Below are 26,961 nucleotides of genomic sequence, written 5' to 3' on the forward strand. Positions count from 1 at the left end.
CACAAACCCCTCACGTGGAGTGTCTTTGTATGAGACTCACTTGGGTACAAATCAACCCCAGCATTGTGTGCTTCCTTCATCACAATGTACGTACAGATCTGCCATTGCGCTACTCATATCTCGCTGATCGTGCCTGGGCTCAGCCGCTACCGGCCCCAATCCCTGCTGCATAACTTAGTTGGAGAGCCTGGATTGGCGCGGTGGTCGATGACCGCGGCTTGTCGAGAATGGCTACTCTGTCATTACAAGGTAGAGCGTGCCAGCTTCGCCGTCACGATCGGATCATCGAGCAACTGCACAGCCTCGGACATCTGCCAAGGTCCCTCTGCAAGTCCCTCTGAGTCCGGTGTCTATTCTCCGAGGTACCTCTGCGGCATATAACCAGGCGCCACTCGGAGGAACAGCTCGACCTTCTCAGAAGTTTCACGAGCTCCTCCCTCACACAGTTCACACTCTCATGATGCTTGCCCTCGCCGGCCTGCTTACACTCTTCGTCACCTTCGTGTCGGCCACGCCGACAATGAGGGCCCGCCAGATTGGCGCTTCGTGCGCGGGCCTGGCTGATGGTTCCACTGACTCACCATCGTACAACTTCACTCTCGCAGCCTACAACCTGACGCTGCCCAATGCTAACAGCACCGGCGCTCCGCTCGTCCTCGGTTGGGGACGACCGGTCACAAGTCCTGAGGCTAGCGAATGGGCGATTTCGGTAAGTCGCCTGCCAGATGTCTGGCATGTCTAGGTGGCTAATTATAATTCTAGACGTACGCTGCATGGGGCTCGAACGAGTGGCCGTACTTCACCCTCTCGAACGGTGCGCTCTACCCCATCCCTGGGCCCGACGAGACCGGAATGGGCGCATACGACTTCGAGATCGCCTCTGGCGCCGAGGTAGCCTTCCTAGTCACCTACCATGAGTCGAATCCGCCGCTTGCCTTTATCTACTGCGCTGCTGTACGTTCGCTTCTCCAAAGTACTATGACCATTTGGAGCGGGGCTAACTGGTAGTTTGATTAGGCGGGCGATGACTCGGAGTACGCGAAGCTCGCGGTCAATAACGACGCAGACAACTTTTCGCTGTGCCAGGCGACGACCTTGTGGTCTAATGTTGTCCTCGCGTACGAGGCTAACACGAACAATACTTACTACGATTACAGTACTTGTTACCCTGTCCAGGTCAACATCATCCCGTATGAGGCATGATCTCCAATGACCTGGGCTGACTGAATGACACCGATTGAATGGACATATGTTGGACCCTCACTTCCGCGGATACTTATACATGATGAATAGGGCCTCGTATAATGAGCGTTGTCACATGGGTGCTGCGATGTCATGGTGCAGACACCTCGTCTTCAGGTTATATCTTATGCAGCGCTCCAGCCTGCCCTGTATTACTATTAGTACGTACAGGTTTTGATCTACCGTTCCCTGCGTCAGCTGATCATGTCTTGGACTTGAAGTCGCCATTCGCATCTGGGCTGCCGGATTCCATCAGATTTCACAGTTCAACGTCCAAGTGCGAAGCTTAAGATCTCCCCTACGAGCAAAGATCATTGGCACGACAGTCTGCTTTGGGTCTGCTACTAGCGAAAATTTGGATGGCGAGTATTATTTTCCGAAGAGACTTGAGATCGCCTCGTAGCAGAAGGGGAACCCCTCGCAGCCTTACGGACTGGGCGTCTTCGGCATCTCGATATCAATGATACCTGAGCGCAGTCATGTTGCGACGAGGTGAGCAATATGGTCAGGCACTCCAACTGTCTTTCATGTCATCTAGTGTCGACTCCATTCATACATTTAAAGCCCTCAAGGCTTTTAAATTTGTCCGCAGAGCTGCGCAACCCCATTCATGCTGCCCTTGGAGCGTACCCTTGGGCGTTATGAAGGCTCTCACACTGGAGACCCATCTCATTGGGTGCATACATTCAGGAGTCATTCGCAGAGGCATCACCGCCGCACTCGCGCAGTTTGTTCATTCTGTGTCTTACGCGTTTCACCTGTCTTCTCATGACACACGACGTTACTGAACGCCCGGCGAAGAGCCGCCGGCCTTGACCAGACTAAGTACAAGTATCCACCATACCCGCAGTGCAAGTGGACGGATACTCTCAATTCTCGGTCAAAATGAACTCATACTACAAGCGAAAAATCACCTTGACAAAGGGGCACTGTGATACAGACTACGAACGCGGACTCAGACCTTCCGGTGGCCACGCAGTCTGATGCTTCTTACGTACGTCTGAGCCCCATCGAACGTATGAACGCTGACAAAGTATGTCATCTTGACTAGTGGGCGTTGTGTTCGCACGTTGGTCGGCGACTTCAAAAACGCATCTGTCAAGCCGCATCCTTGTGGTCTGGCTCGTCAAAGGCATGCACATACGACCTCCGACAACGATCACCGAGTCCGAATTCGTACGTACTGGCGTTGAAGACAGGCCGTATGTCCGGAGGCCGTGATTACCACAGGCGCAAGTGGACTGCACCATTCAAGCTTACAGCTTCGTACCAGCCTGGTCGAATGTGCATGTTTGCAGCCACAAGCTCGCTGCGTCAGTGTATGTCCTCTATACCTGAAGGGACAATTGAGACCACGGTTGGCTGACTGTCCATAACCTGAAGTCCCACAGCTGTCCTGAAACCTGTGTCACTCAATGGGGCGGTAAATTTGTCTCGTACCAATTCGAAGACGGATCGCTTGCCTCAACCGCTCGGATGGCTGGCGGCCCTGCTACCTTGATCTGGCAACGCTTACAACGCGCTCACACGTCTACCCCTGGCCCTGGAACCCAGGCTGGGCGAACAGGTAGCCCTGAGCGGATGTACTTAGTACCAAGGCTGACTCCCAGGCGAGTATTGCGTTGCTGCGTCTTCATTCTCTGGAGGGCGCTATGCAGAGTATAAATGTCGCTGCGTCTCCTGCTGTGTCCGACAACGCAGCGTAGCCATTCCTCGACGCCCCGCCTTTCGACTTTCACCCTTCATCGTGATGTTCGCTCTCGGATGGACCGTTCCTTTCTTGGCTCTCTCTACGCCGATCATGGCCGCACTCCTCGGTCGTCAACCTGAGATTCCTGCATCGTGCGCCGGCTTGCCTCAAGGCTCGCTCGGCTCGCTGTCGTACAACTTCACGTTGTCTGCGTATAGCCCTAATGCGAACCCCACGGGTGTCCCGCTCGTACTTGCGTTGGGGCCGCCTGGTACGAGCGCTGCGGCGAGCGAATGGGTCATCGCGGTGAGCAGCACGCAGTAGTACGCATATAACCCAACCTTGACTAACGCGCCCCCGGGGATGCAGACCGCTGAAACCGCAGGGTCTGACAACTGGCCGTACTGGACCATGGTCAACGGCGTGCTGACTCCTCAGCCGGGCCCGAATGAGCAGGGTCTAGGTGCCTACGCTGTTGCAGTCGACCAGGGCGATGAAGTCATCTTCACTGTGACCACAGTTGAGTCAAATCCGAACCCAGCTGACATCTACTGTGGTGCGGTACGTACCTGAGATACCCAACTGCGAAGTGAACGTCACTGATGCTGCTTCGCACAGGATGATTCCGGTGAATACCTGGTGCTTTCTGTCAACAACAACCCCGACGGCTTCTCGCTATGCACGGCAACCGACGACTACAGCCAGAATGTAGTTGTCTACGAAGCCGAGCCGAGTAATTCTGCGTACACCTACGATACTTGCTACGCAGTTCACATTAGTATCGTCCCTTACACGGCTTAAGACAGATCATGGTACTCATCTACCAAGCCTCGCGCTGTGACGGACCCCAGCTGGATCGCTAAGTCGTTGCTATACAATACACCTTGCGTACCCCTCTTTCGATAGTAGACTCTTATTGGCGATAGCAGTACCGGCAGACTAGTAAGTACCTTTCTGTTGGGTAGAACGTGCTTGTTCGGAGTATACGAACATTGTCCTTCTTGTGATGGAGCTGTAATCTCAATATGTCTGCTTCGTCCATGACCACACAGCACTCTGAGTACGCTCTCAACGCTCCTTCCTTCCTTTCTCCCCGCGCACTTTCGAGACCCAACCAGGTGCGTCGCGTACCGCGTCCAACGGTCGCGTCTTGTAGGTCATGAGGTATCCTTGCAAGGCTGCCACGGATACCTCACGATCAGGGATGGCCTGGCGAAATTGCTTGGCCAATTCCTGTGCAACGCTTCGTGGCAATGTAGTACCGATGGGTGGTGCGTGACCAATACCCGGGCGCAATGAAGATGTCGATTCTTCGAGAAGAGGAGTGGTGTGTTCTGTATGGGGTTTATCGCTACCGTCGACATCTACAGCGAGAGGAGAGATGACTTTGTCTTCATCATGTGCAACTGAAGAACTGCGCGACGAATAGAATGCCTTGAAGAGCTCTTCCGCTTGAAACTTGCTCGCATTGTGAAACTCGATGTGTACGTCCATGCGACCGGGTCTGCAGATAGCAGGATCGAGTGCACCGTAGTCGTTCGTCGTGGCGAAGAGGAGGCGTCCTTCCTGAGCTGCAATGCCATCCAGTGCGTTCAGAAGACCACTGAGGCTGATGCCACCCACGGCGGCTGTAGTTGCTGCCGGAGAAGCTGGAGTTTGACTAATGGGATCTCCGGAATGGGCGTCGCTATTGCTGGATGAAGATCGTTGCGTGAGATCATGTCGAAAAGCGACATCGATGTCTTCCATGAGTGCGATACACCTCTCCGGTAATTTAGCGATGAGTGAGTATAAGGTGTTGTCGTTCAGTCCGGCCTTCGATAGCGTCACGATGTAAACATCCAAGCCGAGTTCGCTTGCCAGGCTGCGAATGACGGATGTTTTGCCGGAGCCTGGCGGTCCGTACTGAAGGCCGACATAAGTACTGAGATTTACAACATCTGAGTAAGCATTACCAGAAGATAGCCTCGGCGGAATGGAATGCCTGACAGGTTATACTATCAAGTCATGATCATGAAAGGCTGAACGTCGCACGCGTACCTCTATCGGCATACCATTGTCGACTTTGACAGAACTCAACTGCATCATTCAACAGCTCCTCTTTCACACCGTAATCGAGTATGATGGTGCTCAGTGGTCGTCTTCGCGGTGACGTGACGTGCACCCATTCGTCGTATCTTGTATGATGTTAATTGAGAGATGTCACAGATACGCATTGCCACCTACAAGTCCGCAGCGTACACAGATATGATGTCTTCCTTTGCTTCTTTATACAATTTCCTTGCTTCATCAAGTATCTTGTTCAAGATATGGTGGCTGAATGCAAAGATTCTGCAACGAACGTATCAGTGCCACGGAAGCCCACTAACCGAGAAACATACCGGAGTTTAAGGGTTTCGCTGGGACGACCCAATGACATCTCAGAGCTGCGTGTCCGAGATACACGAATGTAGTGGTATCGATACCACATGGTATGATTTTTGTCTAGACTGGGAATATAACTGACTGCCTGGTCTTCATCTTTTCCTTTTTCATCGCGAGAATGCCGATGCCGATGAAGAGAGGGCTTCAAACCATAATTACTGGTTGTGGCCTCAGCAGTTCGAGCGTTCCCTGTTCAATATCAGTGAGTAGAGAATTGAGTTGTTCTCTCCGAGGCGAGTTGATGAGAATTGTCAACGCACGCCAAGATGAGTGCTGGGATAACCAGTACAGGATCCAGCCTGGAGAACACGTCAGGAGGTCAAGTGGTGAAGAGGATTGAGGTTACACACTATAAGCAATGTCTTCACTATCAAACGTGATGGTGATCCACGGGACATCGAGCAAGGTTGACCACAGAGAATAGAACAGGCGACGACAAAGCTCTATGGCAGCCCCCAATAGGAATAGCTTGGCCCAATCTGGAACTGCGGCACTGGTGACGAGATTGAGAGTAAATTGCGTCCAGTCTCCAGGGAGCCATGAATCGTTTGAGACGATTGAGGCGTTAGTGGAATTGACATCGACGAAGGAGCCTGAGACAGCAAGTAGAGACTGAACGTACTCCATTCTCGGGAATCGTCAACAAGCAGTACCAATGCACGGATGAAGAGATCGACGAGAGCCTTGCATTTATACCAATAGGAGATAAATGTGTCTCAGTGTATGTCTTCCTGTAGGAAAGAATCATGCTGCAGCAATCCATAAGACGCTGTCATGCGGTTCACGCGAGAGCTTATCGATACGCCCACCTAGTATTTTGGAAGTGGCTTGCCCTGGTCTGTGTACTCAGCGCTGGAGTCGGAGTCCGTCACGGTGCACTCACCATGTTCTGACAGCTGCTAAGACGCAAGTAGTACACGAATGACCGAGAAGCGGTCCTCCCCAATATCATCAGGGGGCTCTGAACCACATCTGAACGTGATGAACGATGCACTGGCCACCTGTCCGCCTTGCGCATGACAGCATCAGTGAACGGTCCTCCGCAACGGTTTCGGCCATCATGCGTTGAGTAGGAGTTCTCGGGACGCATGTTTCTACTTGAGGCTCGTGTTCGTACAAATACACCAAACGACGTTGCACAGTGGTTCTCGAGCTCATCCGACTAGCACCTCTTTCTATCTTTGCCGCCCAGTTCTTGTTCCACCCATTCGGGCGCATCGTGGACAGCATCTTGTGGTCGAACCTTATACCTCATCAGGTAGCCCTGCAAACTGGCCATCGAGAACTCCCGATCAGGAATAATCTCCGAGAATCGCGCCGCAAGCTCTGCCACATTCTTCTCAGCATCGTCCACTGCTGATAGCGACCGAGACCGACTTCCATTCTGAAGCACCTTCTCCGAGGTCCAATGACCTGCAGGTACCTTTGCACCGCCAGCCGGCGCGTAGAAGCGTTTGAAGAGCTCCTGCGCCTGGTACTTGCTGGCGTGCGTGAACTCGATGTGCTCGTCCATGCGGCCTGCACGTCGCAACGCAGGATCGAGGGCAGAGAAGTTGTTCGTCGTGGCGAACACTATGCGGCCTTCTTGCGCACCGATCCCGTCGAGCGCATTGAGCAAGCCGCTCAAGGTTACGCCCCCGATAAACCGTTCGGGCTCTGCGGGCGGAGCGTGCTCGGGGTGGCGCCGTCCTTATCCTTCGGGACGTCGAGGTTCCGCGCGATTCCTTGTTTGAAGGCAGCGTCGATGTCTTCCATGAGCGCGATGCACCTCTTGGGTAACCCGCCGATGAGCTCGTAGAGGGAGTTGTCGTCCAGCCCTGTACGGGACAGGCTGACGATGTATACATCAAGCCCCAGTTCTCCTGCTATGCTTTGGATGGTGGAAGACTTCCCAGAGCCCGGAGCGCCATGCTATGTAATATATCAGCTTCGTACACCCACAGATTGTCTATCCCTACTCACAAGGAGATATCCTCGGCGGAAAGGAATACCTGTAACGCATGGGGTCAGTGATAACCTCGCTAGACCAATGCGGCGCACCGACCTCTTGCAGCATACCACGGCTGACTGTTCAAGAAGTCACGCGCGTCTTCCAATAGCCTTTCCTTCACTCCGGGATCCAAAATAACGGTATTTAGCGCGCGCTTGGGGTTAGCAGTAATGTTGATCCAGTGGTTCATGCTTCAGGCCAGATGTCAGCTTCATATTTCAAAGCGCAGGCAGCACTACCCACTTGTTCGACGCCCATACCGATATCACGTTCTCCTTAGCCGCTTTATACTCAGCTCGAGCTTCCTCCAACAGCTCACCCAGAATTCGATGGTTGAAGGCAAGGATCCTGCACCAGAAGTCAACGCGCAACGCTAGGAACTATGCCTAGGACGACATACCGTATTTGCAAGTACTCCGACTTATTAGACAACCCCGACGGCGATGCCGGACTGACTTGGCGGCTGACCAGCATGAACCGCCGCTTGTACCACATGTGGTACGTCTTGTCTAGTCGAGGAAGGTATGACATCGCCTTGCTGGTGTCTCGCTGGTCTTCCCTAGGAGGAAGCCAGGGGTGCGGGGAGTTGTTCGCTTCCAAACCATAGTGCCGGGTGGTCACTTCGATGTCCCTCGCCTGCCCTGTATACAGAGTGGAAAGCCCAAGTCATTTCGTTGCATCGTGCACGACAAAGTAACGTACGCCACACCGGCCGACAGGAAAGCCAGTGTAGTAGCCAGTCTGTACTCTCGTTAAACACTAGACAGACAGTGTTCGAGGGAAACCACCAACGCACTGTACACAGGATCTTCCTCAGCGAATGTTGCCGTAACGAAAACCCGATCCACGACCGACCTCGCCACGAACATCAACAGTCGGCGATACGCTTCAACGATTCCCCCCGTCAACAACAACCTCGTGCCCCGCTGCAAAGCAGATGAGGACGGAAGATGGGGATAAAGCAACGACATGCCGATCGGAGGGAGGCGCAAGGACACCCTGCCGTCGATGTTATCCAGCGCATTCGACGGGCTGCCATCACTGTCACACGAACCATCGTTGTCGCTCATGGTGAGGAATGGAGGAGTGGCCAGGAAGACGGCACACCGCAGGACGTTGGCCCCGGTCTGTTTATATAGGGTGCTGATGGACCACACCGACCTGATACGGAAGTACGACTGGATGCGTTTCACCACAGGTTCACCCTGTCAGAGTGCATGGCGTCGAGCGCCACAGCAGCCCTATCTATCCTCGACCGCATCTCGAGGTGATTGACAATGACACCGGCGTCGGTACCGCAGTGACACGTGTTCTGCCAATCCCAGATGGCAGAAACCCCGACCTGTGCGGTTAGTTGAGCTTCTCGGGCCCCAAATGGACCCTAGAACATAGCGCAGAACCACAGGGCAACCGCCCAGCATGGTCAGTCATCGCGTTCGAGATTCCGATGACATTGAGAGCTAGATTACAGCATGCTGGAACAGTGAGAGCAAGAATAGATGTGAATTGCCAGTGGAGATGAAAGTCGAGTCAGGAGTAAACGTTTAAACCTTGAGTCCATGTAGATTTGATGATGTGTCGTGATGATGAAGCAAGGAAGAGTGATGTCGCTTTCGTGTGGAAACCCGAGAACGACATGCGTAGGACGAGGAAGACTTTCAGTGGGAGCCACGAGCGTCGACCTGCTGCGTTGGCGGGTTGTATGGATGGTTTAGACAATCGTAGCACGTCGTACTGGCACTGCTCCAACAGTCGCGACAGGCGTGGTCCGTCAGGTGAGGCAGAACTCAAGTAATGGCACACGCACCTCATGGTATTCTCGTAGCAACAGTTGCGACAGACGATCCTTCCACATCCACGCAAAGCCGTTTCCTTTGGGGCCTTCTCGTGGTCCGACAACGAGCTTTGTTGTTCGTCTTCATCGGTGTCCCACTGGAGTGGCTTGCGGCGTTTTCCGGTCGTCGCGTGGTCAGACGCAGGGTTTAGCAGCGCGTTTGCTGTTCGCGAATTCGTACTCAACGCGAGCGCAGGACGTCGCGGTGATGGAAAAGGCGACGGGGACGGGGTAGACGAGCGAGTGAGAGCAGGCGTCGGGGGCAGAGACAGCGGCGGCGCGCTGCATGCCCGCGAGCAGACAAGACACGTTGTGGCCCGACATCTGCGGCGACAATCAGTAGCAACGATGTATGCAATGTAAATTGCTGACCTCGCACAGCGTACAATTTCGCTCACTCGTCTGGCGAAGCTTCTGTGGCAGGAAACGCAAACAGGAACGCCATCGCCGACCAGATCAAGGTGTTGCTCCGCCGGCGCCGTCAAAGTCGACGCGTCTTTCGCGCTGGATTGTGCTGAGACCAGCCTGCGTCGTTTGGGCAAAGGTCTGGCAATCCGCTCGACACCCATGTTCAAAAACATAAACAGAAGGTGATAGTCCTGGAAGAAGATGTGCGCGCTCTTGACTGCATAAGTTATGATTGGGCAAAGGTGTACTTAGAACATATGATTATCACATTTTGGCACTTATAAGTCAAATATCTCGCGTTGCTGCGTAATAAGTGATTAGCACAGTGTACAAACCACTCTGTGCGACGCGTCTACTGACAGAAGAGCAAGTATTGATTTAGCCGCAAAGTTAGAAGTCCTCACGTCGAAAGCAAAGAGACGGTGCATAGCGAAAGTATCCGAACATAGCAAGAACATAGATAGATACTACCATTTCGGACTTTCAAACACAGGGAATATTAACCCTTACAAGGCAAGTGCATTTCCTGGTGTGTTACTTAGCGCCCCTCACGCTGAGTCTTATAAACTCGCTCCTGGCGCCATGAAAACCTGCTCACAAGGTGATTTGTCCACTGTGTAGGTCAATAAATGAAAAAGAAGCTTGCGCTCCAATTCCACACTGATATACACTGTGCGGGAGTCGAACCCACGCCGCTTGCTTACGTAGTTATGATTACGTGACCGTGGAAGGCAAGCATGATACCGTTTCACCAACAGTGTTATACGTTGCACAAACATGGTTTATATATACATCTTTAAATACTCTGACAAACATAGACTTCTGTATCTTTGATCTCGAAAGGCGGACTTGCTACCCCCAGTGGCTGTTCGATCTTACCGTGACCGTCAGGACTCTCCCATCCCCTCACCCCCCTCCTACAAGGAGGCACACTAGCCCACCACGGCGCCCAAGATGAAGAACAAGAACAAAACCACCAAATTCCCGGTCGTACGTCCTCAGCGCACCGCATCCTACCCCTAATCATGACCGGCATCCATGCGCCTTCACGGACAATGCCTGACGTTCTGTCCTGCAGGCGCGGATCAAGCGCATCATGCAGAAGGACGAAGAGGTCGGAAAGGTCGCGCAGGCCACGCCCATAGTCATCTGTGAGTCGCGTCTCAAGCGTACAGGACGCCTTATTGAAGGGCTGCTCATCCTTGCACCCCGATCAGCGAAAGCACTCGAACTCTTCCTCGCCATGATCATCGAGGAGGCGAGCAAGGTCACTGCGGAGCGGGGGTCGAAGAGAGTAGAGGCGTATCATCTGTGAGTCCCGCCTTCAAGGCCTATACCGCCATCCTCGTTTGTGGCCGCTGAACACACGCGTCGGCTCCCAGAAAGCACGCCGTCGAGACTGTCGATATGCTCGACTTCCTCAAGGAGATCGTCGAGGGCGTCCCCGACCCCTCTGCTGGCGGGACCGTTGACCTCGACGTCGACGTGACCGAGTCCGGGAGGAAACGCCGCGGTGGGAAGGGGAAGCGCGCCGCTGGTGCGGATGGCGAGGAGGGTGCAGCCCCGCGGCGGCGGCGAAAGAAGGGCGAGGCCAAGGAGGAAGGAGAGGGCGGCCAAGTGAAGCGGCGCGCGAGGAAGAAGAAAGCGGTGAAGGAGAAGGAGATGGACGAGGACCGGGAGATGGAGGACGAAGAGGGCACGGGTGGTGAGGCGGGCCCCGCGCGCAGGGACGAGTACGACGATGACGATTGGGAGGGCTAGACGCGTGCGTAGGGTCAACGAAAGCGAGACGGAACTCTGCTCTGTATTTCTGTACTGTACAATGTGTGGGATTAGCATGGACTCTGTACATAATATTGACATTTGGTGGTATCGGTGGATCAACGCGTCGGAGAGTCTGAACGTCTGAACATAGCATGGATAGCGCGACACCCAACAGAGAGCGAACAACATGACGTGTAATCTGCCGTGGTACACGGATCATACCAATTCTACTTCCCCTCGCAAGAGTAACTGCTCTACGACGTAGAAGGGCGTCAAAGATATTCGCCCCTTCTCCATTGCAATCGATGTACCACTGTCGATGAACCACATGAGCGCCGGGGTACACAGATGAGCGATAACTAACATACTCTGGTAGTCGCACCGGGGGACATTCCTGGCGGGCGCGCACGAAGACAGGTCGGAGCTTGTCAGGTTCCGGAACTGAGGTACACACGGTCAACGGTCAGCACAGAGAGGAAATGAGAAGCAGCCAGCGCACTCATGGGTGGCATGAAAGCCATCTCGTCCTCCAGCGAACGCTGCTGTGGCGGAAGACTTTGCAAAACGGACTGGTTGAAGTGGTACTCCATCAATCGCGCGAATCTTCGAGGGGAAACGATTAACCAAATGCAGCGCGGTCAACTACGTCTCTCGTACCTCCTCGCATGGTCTAGCTCGGCCTTCGACAACTTCTCGTGCACTTCTGGAGTGGCGCTTATCCAGCGCGCGTACTTCTCAATCTACACTTCCACGCAAGGGTCAATGTTCAGCTTTGTCGCGGCAGCACGTCAAGAGGAAGGGCCCACCTTGTAGAGACGCGTCCGGATGTATGACCGCACGACAAACTTGACGCGCTCGATCTCCGTTTGGACTAACATGATGCGAAAGTGTTCGTCCTCGGAAGAGTCGGGATCCGCGCGGAGGAGCTGCACATCGTCGGACTAAAACTAGGTGTTGTCAGCTGGCCGTTCTTCGGGAAGCAGAGCGTAAATGCGTGGATCCGTAAGGGGACAGCGTTCGGAGCGTCGGCCCCCGCTCAGGTGCGACGGCAGAAGTCTCAGACCACTCGCTATCTGAAACGTGCGGACCACCCACAGTATGCGTTAGGGTGTGCCCTCAGCAGCGGTCACCTTCACGTGCTATGCGATGCGTAGCGGGACACTACGCGCAATGACCACACCACGTCGCGCGCACCACAATCGTACCACGTCCGCACCTCCACAGGCACATCAAAGTTCCCTTCCAGACGAGCGGTACAGAGATCTCTCACCTGTTTCCTAACATGATCCAATATCCTTCCGAGCAACATCTCCTGGCCGGGCAATATGTCAGGCGCCTGGCGTTCGTTCATCCAATGCCGGATGAGTTGCTGGAATGGCGTCTCTTCTTCCTCTTCCAGTCCGAGCAAGTTCGGATCTGGTCTCCCAAAGTTGTCAGGGATGGGGTAGTCGTCGTCATCTGGTGCGTGTCGCGCACGCTCGATGAAGGATGGTCCTGCGCGTGGCCCGTTGAGCGCGAGGTCGGGATCGTCTAGCCAATTGGCCATCGTGATAGGTGGTTGCGTTTCAGGTCGTTTTAGCGACAAGGAACCTGGAGATATCCAGCGATTTGTGAAGTCGCAGTGGAGTAAGTGTTGAGTAAGTGCGCGCGAAGTGAGACCGCGACGCTTGCGAAGGGCGGTGGCGCGTCTTGACCTGCCCTAAACAGTCGCGCCTGCGACAAGCGCTCGCGATCGTCCTCCGAGTGACTTCGTGTCCGGCAAGTGTCCGGTATCTCCTTGTCCTCGCCGTGCCAATGTCGCACTTAAATGATGCATGCGTATGCTACGGAACCTCCACTCATGCTCGAGGTAGAGTGTAAACCCACTCAGGCTAAGACACACGTACGTGAATCCACGATGCACAAGGCCCCGCGAGTCCTCACGCCATCTCCTGGGACATCCTCACATTGATCCATTCAGTATCAGACACACCATTGAATATCGTGGGTCTGCTGTGGAGGAGGTCAGACGGGCTGAATGTAACCATTCGGACAGTGCAGCCCTCGACATTCGCGACACGGTGGGTAATATTATTGCCCCTATATGTTTGGATGTCGGTCAACGGAGCATGCGGAGATGTTCATCTCCTGGGTCAACTACAAGCTCATCTACATGTCTCGTGCGTACGTATTACACCGTAGATCTGAACGCGAACACAGTACGACACCGAAACAGGCTGCACGGAACCGCACCCGAACTACGAATTGCCTCGCCAGGGACCCAACATCAATGGCAGACACTTGCAGGATGCGTACTTCTGTCGACGGAAATCTACCAAAGCAACTTCAATCTAAATCTATACTGCAGCGCGGAACGTGCAAATGGACATCAGCTCACCGATTTCAACGTTCAACACTGGATTTACGTACAGTGGTCAGTATAACAGTACGTGCAACGTCACGATCCACTTACATCGTCGTGAGCACACGAATCTGATCATCTCTCTTCCCATAAGGCAAGGCTGTTCGATTGCGCTTGCGCGCGATCTTTTTTTTTTTTTGAGTGGAGGGCCCGACAGCGGACTGCAACGAGACGGAGCCTCGTTTCCTCCCGGGGGAAAATGCATTTACGCACGAACTCTCGCGAGAGAGAACAGTGTGGGACTCAGGACCGTCATCGCACCAATGCATCATCGTCAAGTCTTGGTGGTGGTGGTGCTCTGGTCCGCTTGCCATACCCACTAAAAACCCCCGTGCCGTCGGTCGTCGGATCAGGACCTCCGACGGCGTCTGAAAACAGACGAGCGTAGTACGTGGGTGTCGGAGGGGAGTAGCGGTGAGAAGTATGAGTGATGGGTGACTGTATCTACGGCTTGAGGTTTGGCTTGGGTGTTCCTACGAAAAGGTCAGAGACGCTCTCTAATGATCACGACAATTACTTACGTTACACCTTCGCCAGGGACGTCGCTCATTTTAATTTTTTGTCTTTTGCAGCGACGCCCCTCTTCCTGGTACGTGCGTGCGCTAGCACGATGCAGTAGCCCGATGATGCGAGCGTCCACTGCCGGCAGGGACGTCCCCGTACCATGATGACGGGCTGGCCGACTGCAGGCAATCTGTCTGCCGTGCTGCCATCGGTGCTCCACGTCAACGGTACGGTGCCTCTGGCAGCCCGCCACATCGGCAGGCCACCTCGCGCCAGAGGCTGGACCCTTTCGCGCACAAACGACGTACCAGGGATGTCTTCCGCCCGTTTGGGGCAATCGAGGGTTTGTATCCGGATTCCGGAGATCTTTCGCTCGGGCAGTCCTGCGAGAAAAAAGGTCAGCGATCGTCTACCGCTGCTCCGCGACGAAGACTCACATTGCACCCTCGCCAGGAGCGCCGCTCCATGTCATTTGACGAGCGACGCCCCTCCTCCAGTACCGTCATGCGCTAGCCAGCAACGGTAGTCCGACGAAGCGGGCGTGCACCGGCGGCGAGGACGTCCCCGTACATGTTCGACATAGTGACCCGGCATAATCTCGTCGACAGTGAGCGCAATGCCCCGTCTCCGCTGATGCACGGCGTCGTCGGTACGGTGCCTCCGGAAGCCCGTGCCACAGCATGGACCACCTCACACCGGAGGCTGGACCCGTTCGCGCAAATACGACATACCAGGGTTGGTTTGTGCCCAATGGGCGGTAGAGGGTTTGAATGCGCTCGCCGTGGATCATTTCAATCCTCGACGTCGGGACGTGGCCTGCAACGAGAGTCAGCCAATGCCCGGAGCCGCGGTGACAGTGGAAGCTCACCTGAGCCACGTCGTCCCACCCGCACGCCACAACTGGCTAGCCTCGTGGTCTACCGACGACGCGTCGGGTCTCGGACCAGTCAACGGCGGAACGGTCCCCGTACAGAGTCCATGCACCGTGTCCCTGCGGAGGCGCGTATTCGCGACACTCCTGACCCTTGGTGCACGTCTGCAGTACAGCTGCTTCCGGCTACCGACGACGCGAGTAGCCGGGCCTACGTCGCCGCTATCGTGCGGACGACGGTAGACTGGACGGTCCCATCACCAATTGTGCAACGTACGGGTGTGCCCTTGCGGGACTTTGAGCCGTCGTCTGGCATAAATCGTTGAACCCGTGAGGGATTTGTTTTCGCATAGGTCGGTCATAAGTCGCATAGTCTTGAGGCACGCATATTGATCACAGGTCTTGAAGCACACAGTCTTGACGCACAATATCTGTCACTGCGGTCAGTCACGTCTACGTTATGAGCCTCGACGCCGACTTACTTTGTGGCTGACACCTAGGATGGCCACACACTGATGGTCGCACAAGTGTGGCGTCATGCGCATGGCAAATGGGAGGAGCTTAGGACGGTGCGGGGCATGTTGATAAGCTCGCCGACCACCTGCATTGACAACTGAACGTACTTAGGCTGCCGGTGCCTTGGACCCGACCCTCAACTGAAGGTGTGGCGCATCGTAGTCGGGGTCGACTCGGACCAGGATGGCCGCGAAAGCCGACCGGAGGATGGGAGCAGATAGCAGGCTAGGGCGCATCCAACATGGTGGTCGGAAGGCAAGGGGATGGGGGACGAAATGGCGTCCACCCCCGCTCCTTATACACCTCCGTGTGGGTCCATGTTTGGTCCTGACAAACAGTCAGCCGCACCTATTGTCCGCCATTTCGAGCTCAGCCCTTGTGCTTGATCTGGCCGCATCAGCTCGTGCATTCTGCGCTATCGATGATCAGAGCGCTGCGAGAAGCACGGACCACGCTGCGCGCGGTGCCCTTCATCAGCATGGGTTTCCCGGATAGCGCGACGCCGTTGTACTTCGGAGGCCAGAGCTGTTTCACGAGGCGACGAGGGTGAGGCTGACTCGCCTGGACATCCTTATCGTGAGGGGATTGCGCCATTTCTCGGTCTGAAATTGACAGCTGTTGCTCGCTGCTGGGCACGGGCCCGGGATGCTGCCCACAAACTCCTCCTATGCCTGCCATGTCGTCCCCCCGGCGGCGCAGGCTGCCTTACGACGATTAGTTCTTCTTCCCTGTACACTGGGAAATACTCGCGTTTGTAGGTCTTCTGTATTTACAGCACAGATTTGGCTAGGCGTAGCAGCAATCCTACATAGCCGTGCATGAAAATCCTGTTCCTTTGGCTGTTAGTGGGTGAGCGACGCCACAGGCGCAACTATGAACTACGTCTTAGTCAGGGCTTCAGACGCCAGCAAAGAGTTTCAATGCACTATTTTTTCCGTGGGTTGGAAGGACGCAATCGCGCTATCGATACAGTACACTGGCAGTACGCCATAGTTCCGGAATAGCTGTATGTTACTCATTATTATGCTCCGTTCCCTGACAGTCAACTCAGCTCAGGTTATCGAGTATACATACGCCTTCGACGCCTGAAATAGAGACACGAAACTCTCCTTTGACGTCAGAAGTCAGTGCCAGCCTTGGGGCATCATGTATATTGAGCACCCAGAACACGCTCACGTGCTCAATCGAATTTTAAGGTCACCGCGCGATCATGAACGCGTCCCGATCTTCCCCTAGTACATGTACCCTCTTCCTAGGCTCTAGCTCAGGTCGTCGGCTGAGGGACTACTCATGATCACTCTGAGGTCTACTCCCGCTACGGCACTCTCCGGTGGTTGTCAAAGAAGACCTGTACTCTTGACTGTATGCGCATGCAAACAGTACTAGTTGTAACACGCATACATGCGGCTATGCCGCGTATATGCATGTATAAATGGTTGTATATGGGTCAAATAATTGCTATCTTGCCGTGCGTGCGTTTTTATTGATACCTTCGTATCTACTAGATCCTCTGCCAGTGCGCTTCATATCACGCGTCCGAAACAAGGCCGTAATCAGACGTCGAAAGCCTCCGACTCGCCGGATGTCGCTTGCCACCGTCCTGCTTTCGTTGCGGAAATGACGTCTCAAATAGATGGTATAACAATAGGGATACCCTCCATCTATTACTTAGCTGATTATCTTCACGTTATCCACAGCTACACCATTCAACTTTTCCGTGCAGTTCCCCTCAACTTCATAACGTAGGTGTCATATTGGGATTGTGAGCTAGTAGGTGCATCTGATCAGATTTTTTGGCAAGTGAGAGTGTCACTAAAGTCCCAAGGCCCAAGGCAATGCAGACCCTCATCAGATCGAGAGCGGTTCGCAGCCTCCGAGTGCGGCGCTTCAGCATCACCGAAACTTCAAGCTGAAGATCGAAGTATTGACAACGAAGTGAATAAGCAGCTCTGATACGCTTGGTATACATGCACTTTTATCACTGAGCTCATACTATCGCTGATGATTGTCTTACGGGCTAACTTGAACACAACAACGGTGATGTTAGCCATTCCGGCGCTTGTTGTGTAAGTTCTAGCTGTGGCTGGTAATTTTTGGGGATAAGTACACGCTCGACCGCAGTACCAACGCATTTACGATATCCATGAAACCAGAGGTGAGGCGTATGCTTGTATAAGGCTGATGAACGATGATAACCTGCTCCTTTACAGTAGTACTTACTCGAGTAAGGCGTGGCGTCCAACGCGTGACGCCACGCGTCAGACAGAGAATACAGGGGTCACGGGATCGTTCACCTTTTGCATCAATACTTATCCGGGAATGTCGCTTGTCCCTAGCCCGGTGCTCGATGGGCCAGTCCTCTCTCCCTCCACCCCTGTTTGGCAGCATTTTTCTTTGCAGAATAAGTGCGAGCTGATCTGTGCTCTCGCGAGCAAATGTCGATTCCTCGACCATCGCCGGACTCACCTCTGGGTGAAACAGCACCAGAAGCGAGGCACGCAGCCGGAAATGACGCAGGATCACCGTTTGTTCACGACGGGTTGCGAATGGGCGCGTCTCCTGTAGCACGAGCCGGGTAAGAACCTCCCCCATACATAATCCTCATCTTTTTGCGTGATCAGCTGTTTGACTTCTTGTGGCAAGTCTATTACAGCCGAGAAGTTTTGTGTCGTCAAGCTCAAAGTCTTCCCGGCCTCGTAATGCGGGACTCCATACTCAGGACGCCATTCGAGACAGTACCATGCACATCTCCAGTATACCCCTCCGCACTACGAGCGCCACGCCTCACTCGGAAGATGCGTTCATATTCCCGGATGTCGACACCACACCGGGGGCGGTCTCTGCGGGGATACCGCCACAGACCGGTTCGGTGGTCTCTCTTGTCCCCTCCAACCAGTCCACCGACAGCTTTACAGATCTCACTGCATCCACCACGACGATCGACTCAACGCCATCTGGTGCTGCCACTCCCCGCGGACGCCAGGGCCCGTCAGGTCTATCACTACTGCTAGCTCGACAGACTCACGAGGAGTCACCTAGCGGCTCGTCGACACCGACACCGACCCTAGAACATCCTCACGGACGTCTGCGCACAGTACCCACAGATCCTGCTAGTGACGTACCTTTGGACCATCCCCCAACGAGATCTGCCTTGTCTCCTGTACTCTCCTTCGCCGACGCCGCACAGGCCGACAGATCTAACACGCTTTCTGAAACGACACCCCTGCTGGTAGACCTGGAGGCCGCCCACCCAGGCAACGGCCGAACCTACGTTCCCAAGGCCGAGGGCAAGGAACGTGCGAACCGGCTGCTGTCCCTACTATGCCGCCCACCTGCGTCGCACCTTACCCTACACGCGGCGAAGGACACTGCAGTGACAGCCGTGCAGTCGTTGCCGGCGGTGCTCCTGGGCACGTTGCTCAATATCCTCGACGGCGTCTCCTGTGCGTACGTATTTCACGATCACGTTGGCTCGCTCTGAGGCTTCCTTACGTCCAGATGGCATGATCATATTCCCAGCGGCGGGGGTCTTTGCGGGACTCGGCGGCACCGGGGTGTCGATGTTCTTCGTCTCGTGCGTACCCGCGTGTTCGCTGCTATGGGCGGGGATTGGCAGTCGTGTTGACGGGACATTTCAGGGCGATCATCGCGCAGTTGATTTACTCCGCCGGAGGGAGTGGCTTCGCGGGGGCGAATGGCAGTATGATGATTGAGGTCGTGGTGAGTCCAGTCCGGTGTCATGGACGCGTCACGGGCGAGCATGCTATGACCCATCCTACTCTCCACAGCCCTTCTTCCACATTCTCGCGAACAGCATCGCAGAAGACATTGGCGAGGGTCATCCTCGTGCGATCCTGGCGACGACTATTTTAGCGTTCGCGTTCTCGTCCATCCTGACAGGTCAGTTGCTTGGTTTGCTGAACACGGCTGAATGGCGACTTATACGGGGTGACTTCGCGCAGGGCTGACCTTCTTCCTCCTTGGCGCGCTCAGACTCGGTTCGCTGATCGGCTTCTTTCCACGACACATCCTGGTCGGGTAAGTCACACCTATGCTCTTGTTCTGGCACCCGCGTAGAATATATTATTCACGTCAACGCGGACAGCTGCATTGGCGGTGTCGGTGTCTTTCTGGTGATCACAGGGTGAGTCACGTGCGTTCTACCCTTGTGTCTTCGCTCATTTGATTGGTGTGGATGTCTAGGTTCACCGTATGCACGGGCATGCCGGAGGAAGACTTCGACTTCTCGCTGGAGGCACTGACGTATGTCTTCTTCACGGCCCGTAACGTCCTGCTGTGGGCGCCTGCGCTCGCGTTGGCGTTCGTCCTGCGGGTGATCACGCACAAGTATGAGCACCAGCTCATATTTCCGATGTGTGAGTTAGATGGTACGGCCAGGATTTTTCTCAAATAATCTGAATGGCTGCTTTGTCAGATTTCCTTGCGGTGCCGGTGATTTTCTACATTGTGGTCGCCGCTGCCCATTTGGATCTGGGTGTTCTCAGGGAGCATGGTTGGCTCTTCGACATGGGGACGTCGCATGAACCGTGGTACCACTTCTATACGTTGTTCGGTGCGTTACACTTCGGGATTAGAATGTTGAAATCAAACTGATCCCATCTTCGCAGACTTCAGAGCTATTCGTTGGGATGCCTTCTGGGCCACTCTGCCGACGCAACTCGCATTGTATGTGTTGTGTCGTAGACGTCTTTCGCACCTCTAACACTACGTTCGATCAGGCTTTTCTTCAACATTCTGCACCCGCCTCTCAACGTGCCTGCGCTTGGTTCGTAGCGATGTGTATTCACGGCAAACGCAGTATTGACGACTGCGTCATCTAGCTGTGTCACTGGATCACGACGTGGACACGAACAAGGAATTGGTTGCTCATGGTTACTCCAACCTCCTCGCGGGTGTGCTGGGCACTGTGTGTGTATCGCTCAACTGCCCTCACCTTTATGCGCGTGCTCACGTGCATATGGCAGTCCCAACTATCTGGTGTACGTGAACACACTATTGTGAGTCACCTTGAAGTACTGTGCTGTGCGGACTTCATGCTGACGATAGACAATAGATTCTATCGAGTGGGTGGTACGACGCGTATCTCCGGCTTCATGCTCGCCGCCGCTACGGCGGTCTTGCTCGTGATTGGAACTGGTCCCATCGCCTATATTCGTGCGTATCAGATGTCTCGTAACAAAGAGGTTGTGTGTAGCTGATTCGTGAATGAATGTAGCGGTGCTATTGGTCGGTGCCCTCATCTTCGTGTTGGGCATTGACTTGGTCAAGGAGGCGCTGTGGGATACTAGACATCGCGTTAGCCGGTGAGTATGCTCCTCCTCTACAAAAGGCCTTCAAGTGCTGAGCGACATATAGGATGGAGTATATCACGATCGCGAGTATCATGATCTGCATGACCGTGTGGGACTTCGTGATTGGCGTCATATTTGGTATCGTTGTCAGCTGTACGTTTGTTCCGACCAAGTAGACTTCGGCATGACGGGCTGACACTCACGTGCCGTTAGGTGTGTTCTTCGTGGTGCAGAGCTCGCAACGGAAGAGCATCCGGACGCTGCATACGGGCGAGACAGTTATGTCCACCGTACGACGACCAGGCGCACACCGAGCCTACATCCGCGAGGTTTCCAAGCAGACGACCATTGTTCGGTTGCAAGGTACCACACGTCTTCCTCCGTTCTCCGCTAACGCACTAACATCGCATTGCATCAGGTTTCCTATTCTTTGGCACGATCACGCACGTCGAGGAGACGATCCGGACGCTCGTCGAGGGCCCCACATGGCAGCGCAGCCCCATGCGGTTCCTCATTCTCGACCTGACGCTCGTCCCTGGTGTCGATATGTCCGCCGCCGAGGCGTTCGTTCGCATTCAGCGGCTGCTCGCTTCACGGCGCATCGTGCTCGTGCTCTGCGGGTTCTCACTCGACTCTAACGTCGGGCGGTCGTTGGGAAACGTGGACCTGCTGGAGATGGAGGGCGTCGAGTTGTTTGCGACGTTCAATGACGCGCTGGAGTGTGAGTGCTCAGTCCCCTGTGGTTGTTGGTCTGAAAATGTCTGATATACGGCTCGGTAGGGACGGAGAACGTCTATTTGAGGACGTGGTTCAGCAGCCAAAAGACAGAGACGCATGCAGTTGGTACGTCGTAGCTTGCACCGCAGCTATGCCGCTGTATTGATTATCTGTGCAGTGTTACCTGGTCGAGAAGCTTCAAGTCTTGCATTCGAGGAAGCTGTCGCAGCGACGCCGAGAAACATGCAGTTGATCGAAGCCGGATGGCGGACCATTGCTCGAGGTAGGTCCTTCAGACGACTTGTGCTCAGAATGCTTCCGGCTTATCTCTGATTTCAGATCACTCGCCACCAGAGGCAGAGGTGGCAGACGCACCAGAACCTTACAACACCCTCGTGAAGGTGTTTTCCTCATACGGGCGCGTCGACCGGGACGACTTCGCACCGCTGATCCGGTACCTCGAACGCGTCTGCCCAGCAGAAAGCACGGTGCTCTGGAGACAAGGAGACGATTCCGACGGGCTTTACATCGTTGAGTCCGGCGTGCTCAGAGCGACGTATCAGTTCGGGGAGCACACGCGTCCCACGGAGGAGTCCATGGTGCCTGGGACATTGGCCGGCGAGCTTTCGGCATTGACTGGCTTGTCTCGCAACGCGACTTGCGTTGTGGAACGGCAAGCGGTTCTCTGGAAGCTCAGTACCGAAGATCTGCATCGGCTGGGAGAGGAGCAGCCCAAGCTGGCGAGGGAGTTCACGAGACTGGTACTCAAAGGTACGTGCCTCCCCGTTTTCTCGACAGGCTACAATGTCTAAATATTCTCGTGCAGCCGCAAAACTCGACTACGATATCCTCATTGCTGCGCTCGCCACCCGGCAGTGAGCACGAAAAGCGCTATGAGATGTAACGACCTTACGCTTCATGTATCGATACCTATAGACTTGGAGTCTCGATTGACTCATTTGCCACCCATACGACCATGTACGACTCAACCATTGATGTGACACAGCCTGTAACACTAGTACCCTCTTAAGGACCATCATAGACACCACGACTTCGAGTCGGCTATATAGATGTCGTCGTTCCTGGACACTACACACGCACCTAGTCTATGAACTTATCTTACACACACCATGCACCCGTCTGCAAGAAATGGCTACTTTCTACTCCTGATATAACTGAAACACGACTTCGTGACAATCGTACGACCGTAGCAAGGCTTGCGCGGTCTCCCTGGAGGCGTGACACTGGGGAGGGGCAAGGCCTATAGCGCGCATGGCTGCTTAGTCAGCGACGCGCCACAGCAATCGTGGGCAGACATCGTTCTCCTCCTTCGATCGCGTCCTTGCCTTCTGAAAGCCTGTTACACCCCCCAATTATGATGCAAATATTAAGGTACTATTGTCTATAGGTGTGGACTAGTGTAATTGTATAATAGCTCACGATTTCATGTCAGATTCATTGTCGAAACCCCCGAATCTCGAGCTTGAGTTCCCTGGACCCCTACTGGATAGCTCGACAGCGTTGATTTGCGGTGCGTGCATCTGGCCACAGGCATCTGTAGTAATCGGATCTGATGCATCTGAATGCACGGCAGCCGACTGGTGATCTTGCGCTCGCTGGATCGCCTTGTTCACCTCGGACAATACTTTGTCTTCTTCGCCTTCGCCTTTCTCAGCGATGATAGCGATAGTCTTAGTACCGGATCGTCAAGTCGGTAAACCTGGAGCTGCTGCTCAAGCTCATCTCTCTTCAGCTTGCCTAGGTGTTCCGGATTGACGATCAGTTCGACAGCTCGGAGTTTATTGGTACGTGCTATGTTTGTCCTTCTTCTGTTGTTTTGCAGTAGCCTTGGTTACTTTCTGACGAGCGACTGTGATGTTGTGCTCTGCCTGATGCTTTCATTGTGCTGACTCATGTCCACTGTCGTCAAATGCGTGAGCTGCACACCACACATGCACATGGCAGTCGTCGTCGAACATCACATCCATGAACACGGACCTCAGGCTTGTACTCTTGCTGCTTCTTGTGCAGCTGATTTGTGCTTGCGCTTGGGCCTGTACAAGCTTTATAATATCCTTTGACAGCCATATGAGTCTCGAGGGCTGAAGAGAGCGCAGCACGTCAAAATTCGATGGTATACGGAGGGTAATGGCCTTCGGAAATTGTCCAGTGTCCAATTATATTATGTATTGGATCTCAAAAAAAACTTGGTCATTGCTGGAAACATATGAAGATATAAACAGACCACCCACAATGTCTTTATGAAGTGGTGCAGCGAGCAGAGGGCCATGGAGACGCGACAATGCGCACGGTGTGCTCGCTCACGTGATCGCCCAATCGCGTCTGTGGCGCGCGCTCAGCGCGTTTCGCCTCCCTTCGCTATATCATAAATGCAGACCGAAGCACGCACTTTTGTGGCTGCTTTCCTATGGCGAAAACATTTATAAATGCCATCAGCACGTCTTGGAAAGTTCAATTTGGCTCTAACTGGACGTTGAGTATTAGTTTCGGGTTGGTGTACCCTGATAAACATATGATTTCACGAAAAACAACTTTCAAAACCATTCTCGTACTTAAATACATGCTATTGATCACGTTTTTGTACCGGAGATAAGGATGTGGAAGCTAACGTTTGTAGTATTGTTTTCCCGACCACTCTCGGCCAGGCAGCCACTTTGGATAAACATAACCAAATAGATTCTAGCTTGCAGGCGTTGCCCCTCCCCAGTGACACCACTAATGGGGCGGCGAACTGACCCGCATCGGAGCGCGCGCTCGCAGCTCTGTCGCAGCACTCATACCGCTCGCTATCATGGCTTTTGACCTCGGTACCCCCGTGAACACTGCTCTGTTGTTGTACATCCTCTACGCCGTGCAGCGCATTCTGTTCCCGTCCAACTCTCTGCCAAAGAGCATCCCGCATGAGTTCAAAGGCGGCTACTCGTGGATGCCCAAGTCGCACCCTCCCACACTCTTGTTCAAGACATACACGCCGAAGACTCTCGAGCCATTCAACGGAGAGGAGGGAAAGCGCATTCTGCTCGCGATCAACGGCGTTGTGTACGATGTGACGGCTGGGCGTAACTTCTACGGGCCTCGTACGTTGTCCTTACGTTCAGCTGATGGCAGTGCACTCATCCTATGGCAGAGGGCATGTACGCCAACTTTGCAGGTCGCGACGCATCCCGTGGCATGGCGAAGCAGTCTTTTGACCTCGGTATGCATGGCTCTTATGCTCATGGCTGCTCTCGCTCACTAGAGTCTGCCGCAGACATGCTGACCCCGGTCGATCAACCACTGGACAAGCTGGATGATCTCACTCCCGAGGACCTGTACGTTGCTGTGACTGACTACTTGCGGAAGCACACTGACATATGATCGACCAACAGTGACAACATGCGAGGTGTGTCTATATCCGCATGTGTATGCAGCTACTCTGACAGACATCACAGGCTGGATGGACCACTTCGCCAACAAGTACATCATCTGTGGCAGCCTTGTTGAGAATGATACGGTCTAGGTCTCACGCCCATCAGTAGGTAACAGCTGAGACCATGTAAGAATATTTGACTGCTGGATGTCAAATGTTGTTATCTGTGCGTGCATAGCGGGCATGAAGTTCTGGCGACTTGCGCCCCGAAGGGCTCTGTCAGTCAGATAATCCGTGCTGTTGTCTACTCTGACGTACACCACAGGACAACAGTACGTTTCAGACTCCGAGTTTGACGTACCAAGGGTCGACCCCCAGATACATCAATATTCTCCTCCAACTCGTCATCGGATGCCTTAGCCCTGCACTTGGCGATAGTAGCCCACTGTAATCCCATGCTGTGGTACGTAGCGAGGCGATCCATTCAACAATATTCTAGATATACCGCCGGCCTAATACGCATTTTGAAGTCTTCTAGATTCGGAATCATTGTCGGTATCTGGCGAGTCTCCACAGATGATCCACTGATCAAAACGATGGTTAGCGCAAGGTATTAGATTGGAAGAATGGAGTGATCTTGATGTGCGTAGTACGAGGCATGGTAAGGGAAACGAGCTTTGGCCTTCCTGGCATGCACAGCTGCACTCGCTCACGGTGGTTCTCATGTCAGTGACGTTACGACTGCTAATGCCTCGTTCCCATTGCAGATGTTTTACATGAAGCACAGTGCAGTAACTGCCGTGCGTGTATCCCTACTGTGTGTCGCAGAGGGGTAACGGAACGGCTGGTGCGACAGGATCGAACGGCAAGGCGTTCAGCACTTGCACTCGGTAGGCTTGCACTGGCAACTTTAAGGATATAAGCACACAATACGTGATGAACGCAACGGTGAGACGTACGCTTCGCCGCAGCTGCAGCTGCTGAGGCCGCAGTTGGCCGCGTTGACGGGGACAGCGACGTTCTAGATATACCAAGGTGAGCGTTTCACTCAATGGGTCGGCGTGCTACGAGTGTTACTCACGGTGAACATTTTGAGAGTAGTGCTGTGAGGCGGTGATGTGCTTGTGAGGTGTGTTGGGTAGTCTGGGACTGGAGAGATACGGTCATTGAACGCCTCTTTTATATGTTTCTCGATTGTCCTGACACGTGCGGTCTGGCACGACCAACATAACCGCTTCCATAATGGGCCCGCTCTCAGATCGTCGACCTGGTTGCTCTGGTTGCCTGATTTGTGTTCTCTTGGATGCTATCAGAGGCGTGGATTTCGGAGGTTGCTCCAACATTGTATTGAAGCCGGTCTACCACCGCACCGCTCCTGCCTGACCCAGACCGTCGGTACCCAGGACTCTCCGCTAGCGTGCGATCCCCTGACGCTGCTGGATCAAAGTGAGGGTCGCTATCCACTGCTAAGTACTAGAAGACAGACACGACCAAAACTGCACGTTCTCGTACGGAATCCTCACTTTCGAGGTGACAATGTATCCGGTGGGTGGACACAACAATCAGGATCGTATGATCTCGAGGTGGCTCATAGACTGTCCTTCTATCGGAGCCTTCGGGTAATTGACCAACATGCAGGTACCTCCCGTGTTGAGGCATTTGGGCTGTGCGCATCAGTGCGTTGATTTGACCCTTATGGGATGCTCGCGGTAAACCAGTGTGAGTCCAGGCATTGTGTATCGTCCGGCCGACGGGTTGTGAGTTCACCGATATCATCCATGTCTTCGATTCTCATCCCTAGGCACAACTTCTCATGATAATGTATTCCTGTGTCTGCGGCACTGGGGCACATGTTTTTCATATATCCTGATGTGTTGCAGTCTGTAATCCAACAGCGTGGACTTGGCGCTGGGGTGGC

General features: G+C 54.1%; 11 protein-coding genes and 1 non-coding gene across 12 annotated transcripts; 7 read left to right on the top strand and 5 right to left on the bottom strand.

The window, feature by feature from the left end:
• Positions 1–457: 457 nt before the first annotated feature.
• B0H18DRAFT_953654 (uncharacterized protein) lies at positions 458–1,203 on the top strand (the record flags this gene model as incomplete). The annotated part of the gene is made up of 3 exons (XM_048042201.1): positions 458–709; positions 763–954; positions 1,018–1,203. 3 exons carry the CDS (start codon positions 458–460, stop codon positions 1,201–1,203), a joined length of 630 nt encoding a protein of 209 aa, XP_047895182.1.
• A 1,737-nt stretch (positions 1,204–2,940) lies between these two features.
• On the top strand, positions 2,941–3,664 carry B0H18DRAFT_997865 (uncharacterized protein). The gene is made up of 2 exons (XM_048045474.1): positions 2,941–3,238; positions 3,302–3,664. Exons 1-2 carry the CDS (start codon positions 2,993–2,995, stop codon positions 3,503–3,505), a joined length of 450 nt encoding a protein of 149 aa, XP_047895183.1. The 5' UTR covers positions 2,941–2,992; the 3' UTR covers positions 3,506–3,664.
• Positions 3,665–3,752: 88 nt separating this feature from the next.
• Positions 3,753–6,370, bottom strand: B0H18DRAFT_220414 (P-loop containing nucleoside triphosphate hydrolase protein). Its single transcript, XM_048037177.1, has 9 exons — positions 6,240–6,370; positions 6,166–6,189; positions 5,707–6,105; positions 5,617–5,655; positions 5,314–5,545; positions 5,159–5,263; positions 4,973–5,109; positions 4,888–4,916; positions 3,753–4,837 (listed from the first exon to the last, which is right to left on the bottom strand). The coding sequence occupies exons 3-9, from the start codon at positions 5,981–5,983 to the stop codon at positions 4,001–4,003; spliced, it is 1,656 nt and encodes a 551-aa protein (XP_047895184.1). The 5' UTR covers positions 5,984–6,105; positions 6,166–6,189; positions 6,240–6,370; the 3' UTR covers positions 3,753–4,000.
• A 148-nt stretch (positions 6,371–6,518) lies between these two features.
• B0H18DRAFT_1117528 (P-loop containing nucleoside triphosphate hydrolase protein) lies at positions 6,519–8,416 on the bottom strand (the record flags this gene model as incomplete). The annotated part of the gene is made up of 7 exons (XM_048033602.1): positions 6,519–6,940; positions 7,003–7,267; positions 7,319–7,347; positions 7,401–7,537; positions 7,590–7,694; positions 7,747–7,987; positions 8,143–8,416. The coding sequence occupies 7 exons, from the start codon at positions 8,414–8,416 to the stop codon at positions 6,519–6,521; spliced, it is 1,473 nt and encodes a 490-aa protein (XP_047895185.1).
• A 269-nt stretch (positions 8,417–8,685) lies between these two features.
• Positions 8,686–9,802, bottom strand: B0H18DRAFT_997868 (uncharacterized protein). Its single transcript, XM_048045475.1, has 3 exons — positions 9,553–9,802; positions 9,154–9,504; positions 8,686–9,086 (listed from the first exon to the last, which is right to left on the bottom strand). The coding sequence occupies exons 1-3, from the start codon at positions 9,759–9,761 to the stop codon at positions 9,005–9,007; spliced, it is 642 nt and encodes a 213-aa protein (XP_047895186.1). The 5' UTR covers positions 9,762–9,802; the 3' UTR covers positions 8,686–9,004.
• A 452-nt stretch (positions 9,803–10,254) lies between these two features.
• B0H18DRAFT_t74 lies at positions 10,255–10,349 on the bottom strand. The gene has a single exon. It is a non-coding gene; the product is annotated as a tRNA-Gly (tRNA).
• A 193-nt stretch (positions 10,350–10,542) lies between these two features.
• B0H18DRAFT_833220 (histone-fold-containing protein) lies at positions 10,543–11,103 on the top strand (the record flags this gene model as incomplete). Its single annotated transcript, XM_048039423.1, has 3 exons — positions 10,543–10,578; positions 10,667–10,899; positions 10,971–11,103. Coding segments are annotated over 3 exons (402 nt in total), but the record flags the coding sequence as incomplete, so codon positions are not given.
• A 355-nt stretch (positions 11,104–11,458) lies between these two features.
• B0H18DRAFT_220499 (GINS complex Sld5 component) lies at positions 11,459–13,020 on the bottom strand. Its single transcript, XM_048037178.1, has 6 exons — positions 12,623–13,020; positions 12,159–12,293; positions 12,010–12,092; positions 11,852–11,955; positions 11,721–11,793; positions 11,459–11,665 (listed from the first exon to the last, which is right to left on the bottom strand). The coding sequence occupies exons 1-6, from the start codon at positions 12,896–12,898 to the stop codon at positions 11,569–11,571; spliced, it is 768 nt and encodes a 255-aa protein (XP_047895188.1). The 5' UTR covers positions 12,899–13,020; the 3' UTR covers positions 11,459–11,568.
• A 164-nt stretch (positions 13,021–13,184) lies between these two features.
• B0H18DRAFT_220559 (uncharacterized protein) lies at positions 13,185–14,252 on the top strand. The gene is made up of 3 exons (XM_048037179.1): positions 13,185–13,234; positions 13,313–13,765; positions 13,848–14,252. Exons 2-3 carry the CDS (start codon positions 13,436–13,438, stop codon positions 14,139–14,141), a joined length of 624 nt encoding a protein of 207 aa, XP_047895189.1. The 5' UTR covers positions 13,185–13,234; positions 13,313–13,435; the 3' UTR covers positions 14,142–14,252.
• Positions 14,253–17,988: 3,736 nt separating this feature from the next.
• B0H18DRAFT_220586 (uncharacterized protein) lies at positions 17,989–19,317 on the top strand. The gene is made up of 3 exons (XM_048037181.1): positions 17,989–18,219; positions 18,288–19,218; positions 19,283–19,317. The coding sequence occupies exons 1-2, from the start codon at positions 18,080–18,082 to the stop codon at positions 19,123–19,125; spliced, it is 978 nt and encodes a 325-aa protein (XP_047895190.1). The 5' UTR covers positions 17,989–18,079; the 3' UTR covers positions 19,126–19,218; positions 19,283–19,317.
• On the top strand, positions 18,902–22,837 carry B0H18DRAFT_220584 (sulfate transporter family-domain-containing protein). The gene is made up of 20 exons (XM_048037180.1): positions 18,902–19,218; positions 19,283–19,364; positions 19,433–19,544; positions 19,607–19,682; positions 19,750–19,788; positions 19,848–20,020; positions 20,080–20,217; positions 20,273–20,330; positions 20,384–20,430; positions 20,486–20,573; positions 20,630–20,662; positions 20,719–20,819; positions 20,881–20,968; positions 21,021–21,109; positions 21,170–21,319; positions 21,375–21,677; positions 21,737–21,799; positions 21,852–21,956; positions 22,013–22,444; positions 22,500–22,837. The coding sequence occupies exons 1-20, from the start codon at positions 19,148–19,150 to the stop codon at positions 22,550–22,552; spliced, it is 2,301 nt and encodes a 766-aa protein (XP_047895191.1). The 5' UTR covers positions 18,902–19,147; the 3' UTR covers positions 22,553–22,837.
• A 1,567-nt stretch (positions 22,838–24,404) lies between these two features.
• B0H18DRAFT_220658 (cytochrome b5) lies at positions 24,405–25,346 on the top strand. The gene is made up of 5 exons (XM_048037182.1): positions 24,405–24,771; positions 24,822–24,890; positions 24,945–25,005; positions 25,063–25,076; positions 25,126–25,346. The coding sequence occupies exons 1-5, from the start codon at positions 24,486–24,488 to the stop codon at positions 25,191–25,193; spliced, it is 498 nt and encodes a 165-aa protein (XP_047895192.1). The 5' UTR covers positions 24,405–24,485; the 3' UTR covers positions 25,194–25,346.
• Positions 25,347–26,961: the final 1,615 nt, after the last annotated feature.

This window comes from Fomitopsis serialis (genome assembly GCF_022376445.1).
Source record: "Fomitopsis serialis strain Sig1Antser10 chromosome Unknown B0H18scaffold_21, whole genome shotgun sequence".
Taxonomy (NCBI): domain Eukaryota; kingdom Fungi; phylum Basidiomycota; class Agaricomycetes; order Polyporales; family Fomitopsidaceae; genus Fomitopsis; species Fomitopsis serialis.

Excerpts from the sequence above, each read along its gene's own strand:
- B0H18DRAFT_220586 (XM_048037181.1), top strand. The coding sequence starts at position 18,080 with ATGTCGATTCCTCGACCATCGCCGGACTCACCTCTGGGTGAAACAGCA. Across the intron at positions 18,220-18,287 it reads TCTCCTGTAGCACGAGCCGG|TCTATTACAGCCGAGAAGTT; the intron begins GTAAGAACCTCC and ends TCTTGTGGCAAG.
- B0H18DRAFT_220499 (XM_048037178.1), bottom strand. The coding sequence starts at position 12,898 with ATGGCCAATTGGCTAGACGATCCCGACCTCGCGCTCAACGGGCCACGC. Across the intron at positions 12,093-12,158 it reads TCCGGACGCGTCTCTACAAG|ATTGAGAAGTACGCGCGCTG; the intron begins GTGGGCCCTTCC and ends GTGGAAGTGTAG. Across the intron at positions 11,666-11,720 it reads CCCCCGGTGCGACTACCAGA|TGGTACATCGATTGCAATGG; the intron begins GTATGTTAGTTA and ends GTTCATCGACAG.
- B0H18DRAFT_997865 (XM_048045474.1), top strand. The coding sequence starts at position 2,993 with ATGTTCGCTCTCGGATGGACCGTTCCTTTCTTGGCTCTCTCTACGCCG. Across the intron at positions 3,239-3,301 it reads CGAGCGAATGGGTCATCGCG|ACCGCTGAAACCGCAGGGTC; the intron begins GTGAGCAGCACG and ends CCGGGGATGCAG.
- B0H18DRAFT_220584 (XM_048037180.1), top strand. The coding sequence starts at position 19,148 with ATGATCATATTCCCAGCGGCGGGGGTCTTTGCGGGACTCGGCGGCACC. Across the intron at positions 20,218-20,272 it reads CCACTTCTATACGTTGTTCG|ACTTCAGAGCTATTCGTTGG; the intron begins GTGCGTTACACT and ends CCATCTTCGCAG. Across the intron at positions 20,574-20,629 it reads GCGGGTGTGCTGGGCACTGT|TCCCAACTATCTGGTGTACG; the intron begins GTGTGTATCGCT and ends TGCATATGGCAG.
- B0H18DRAFT_220559 (XM_048037179.1), top strand. The coding sequence starts at position 13,436 with ATGTTTGGATGTCGGTCAACGGAGCATGCGGAGATGTTCATCTCCTGG. Across the intron at positions 13,766-13,847 it reads CACTGGATTTACGTACAGTG|GCAAGGCTGTTCGATTGCGC; the intron begins GTCAGTATAACA and ends TCTTCCCATAAG.
- B0H18DRAFT_997868 (XM_048045475.1), bottom strand. The coding sequence starts at position 9,761 with ATGTTTTTGAACATGGGTGTCGAGCGGATTGCCAGACCTTTGCCCAAA. Across the intron at positions 9,505-9,552 it reads GAAATTGTACGCTGTGCGAG|ATGTCGGGCCACAACGTGTC; the intron begins GTCAGCAATTTA and ends TTGTCGCCGCAG. Across the intron at positions 9,087-9,153 it reads TGCTACGAGAATACCATGAG|TGCCAGTACGACGTGCTACG; the intron begins GTGCGTGTGCCA and ends CTGTTGGAGCAG.
- B0H18DRAFT_220414 (XM_048037177.1), bottom strand. The coding sequence starts at position 5,983 with ATGGAGTACGTTCAGTCTCTACTTGCTGTCTCAGGCTCCTTCGTCGAT. Across the intron at positions 5,264-5,313 it reads AGCGAAACCCTTAAACTCCG|AATCTTTGCATTCAGCCACC; the intron begins GTATGTTTCTCG and ends CGTTCGTTGCAG. Across the intron at positions 4,838-4,887 it reads TCCGCCGAGGCTATCTTCTG|TACGGACCGCCAGGCTCCGG; the intron begins GTAATGCTTACT and ends GTCGGCCTTCAG.
- B0H18DRAFT_220658 (XM_048037182.1), top strand. The coding sequence starts at position 24,486 with ATGGCTTTTGACCTCGGTACCCCCGTGAACACTGCTCTGTTGTTGTAC. Across the intron at positions 24,772-24,821 it reads GCGTAACTTCTACGGGCCTC|AGGGCATGTACGCCAACTTT; the intron begins GTACGTTGTCCT and ends ATCCTATGGCAG. Across the intron at positions 24,891-24,944 it reads GAAGCAGTCTTTTGACCTCG|ACATGCTGACCCCGGTCGAT; the intron begins GTATGCATGGCT and ends AGTCTGCCGCAG.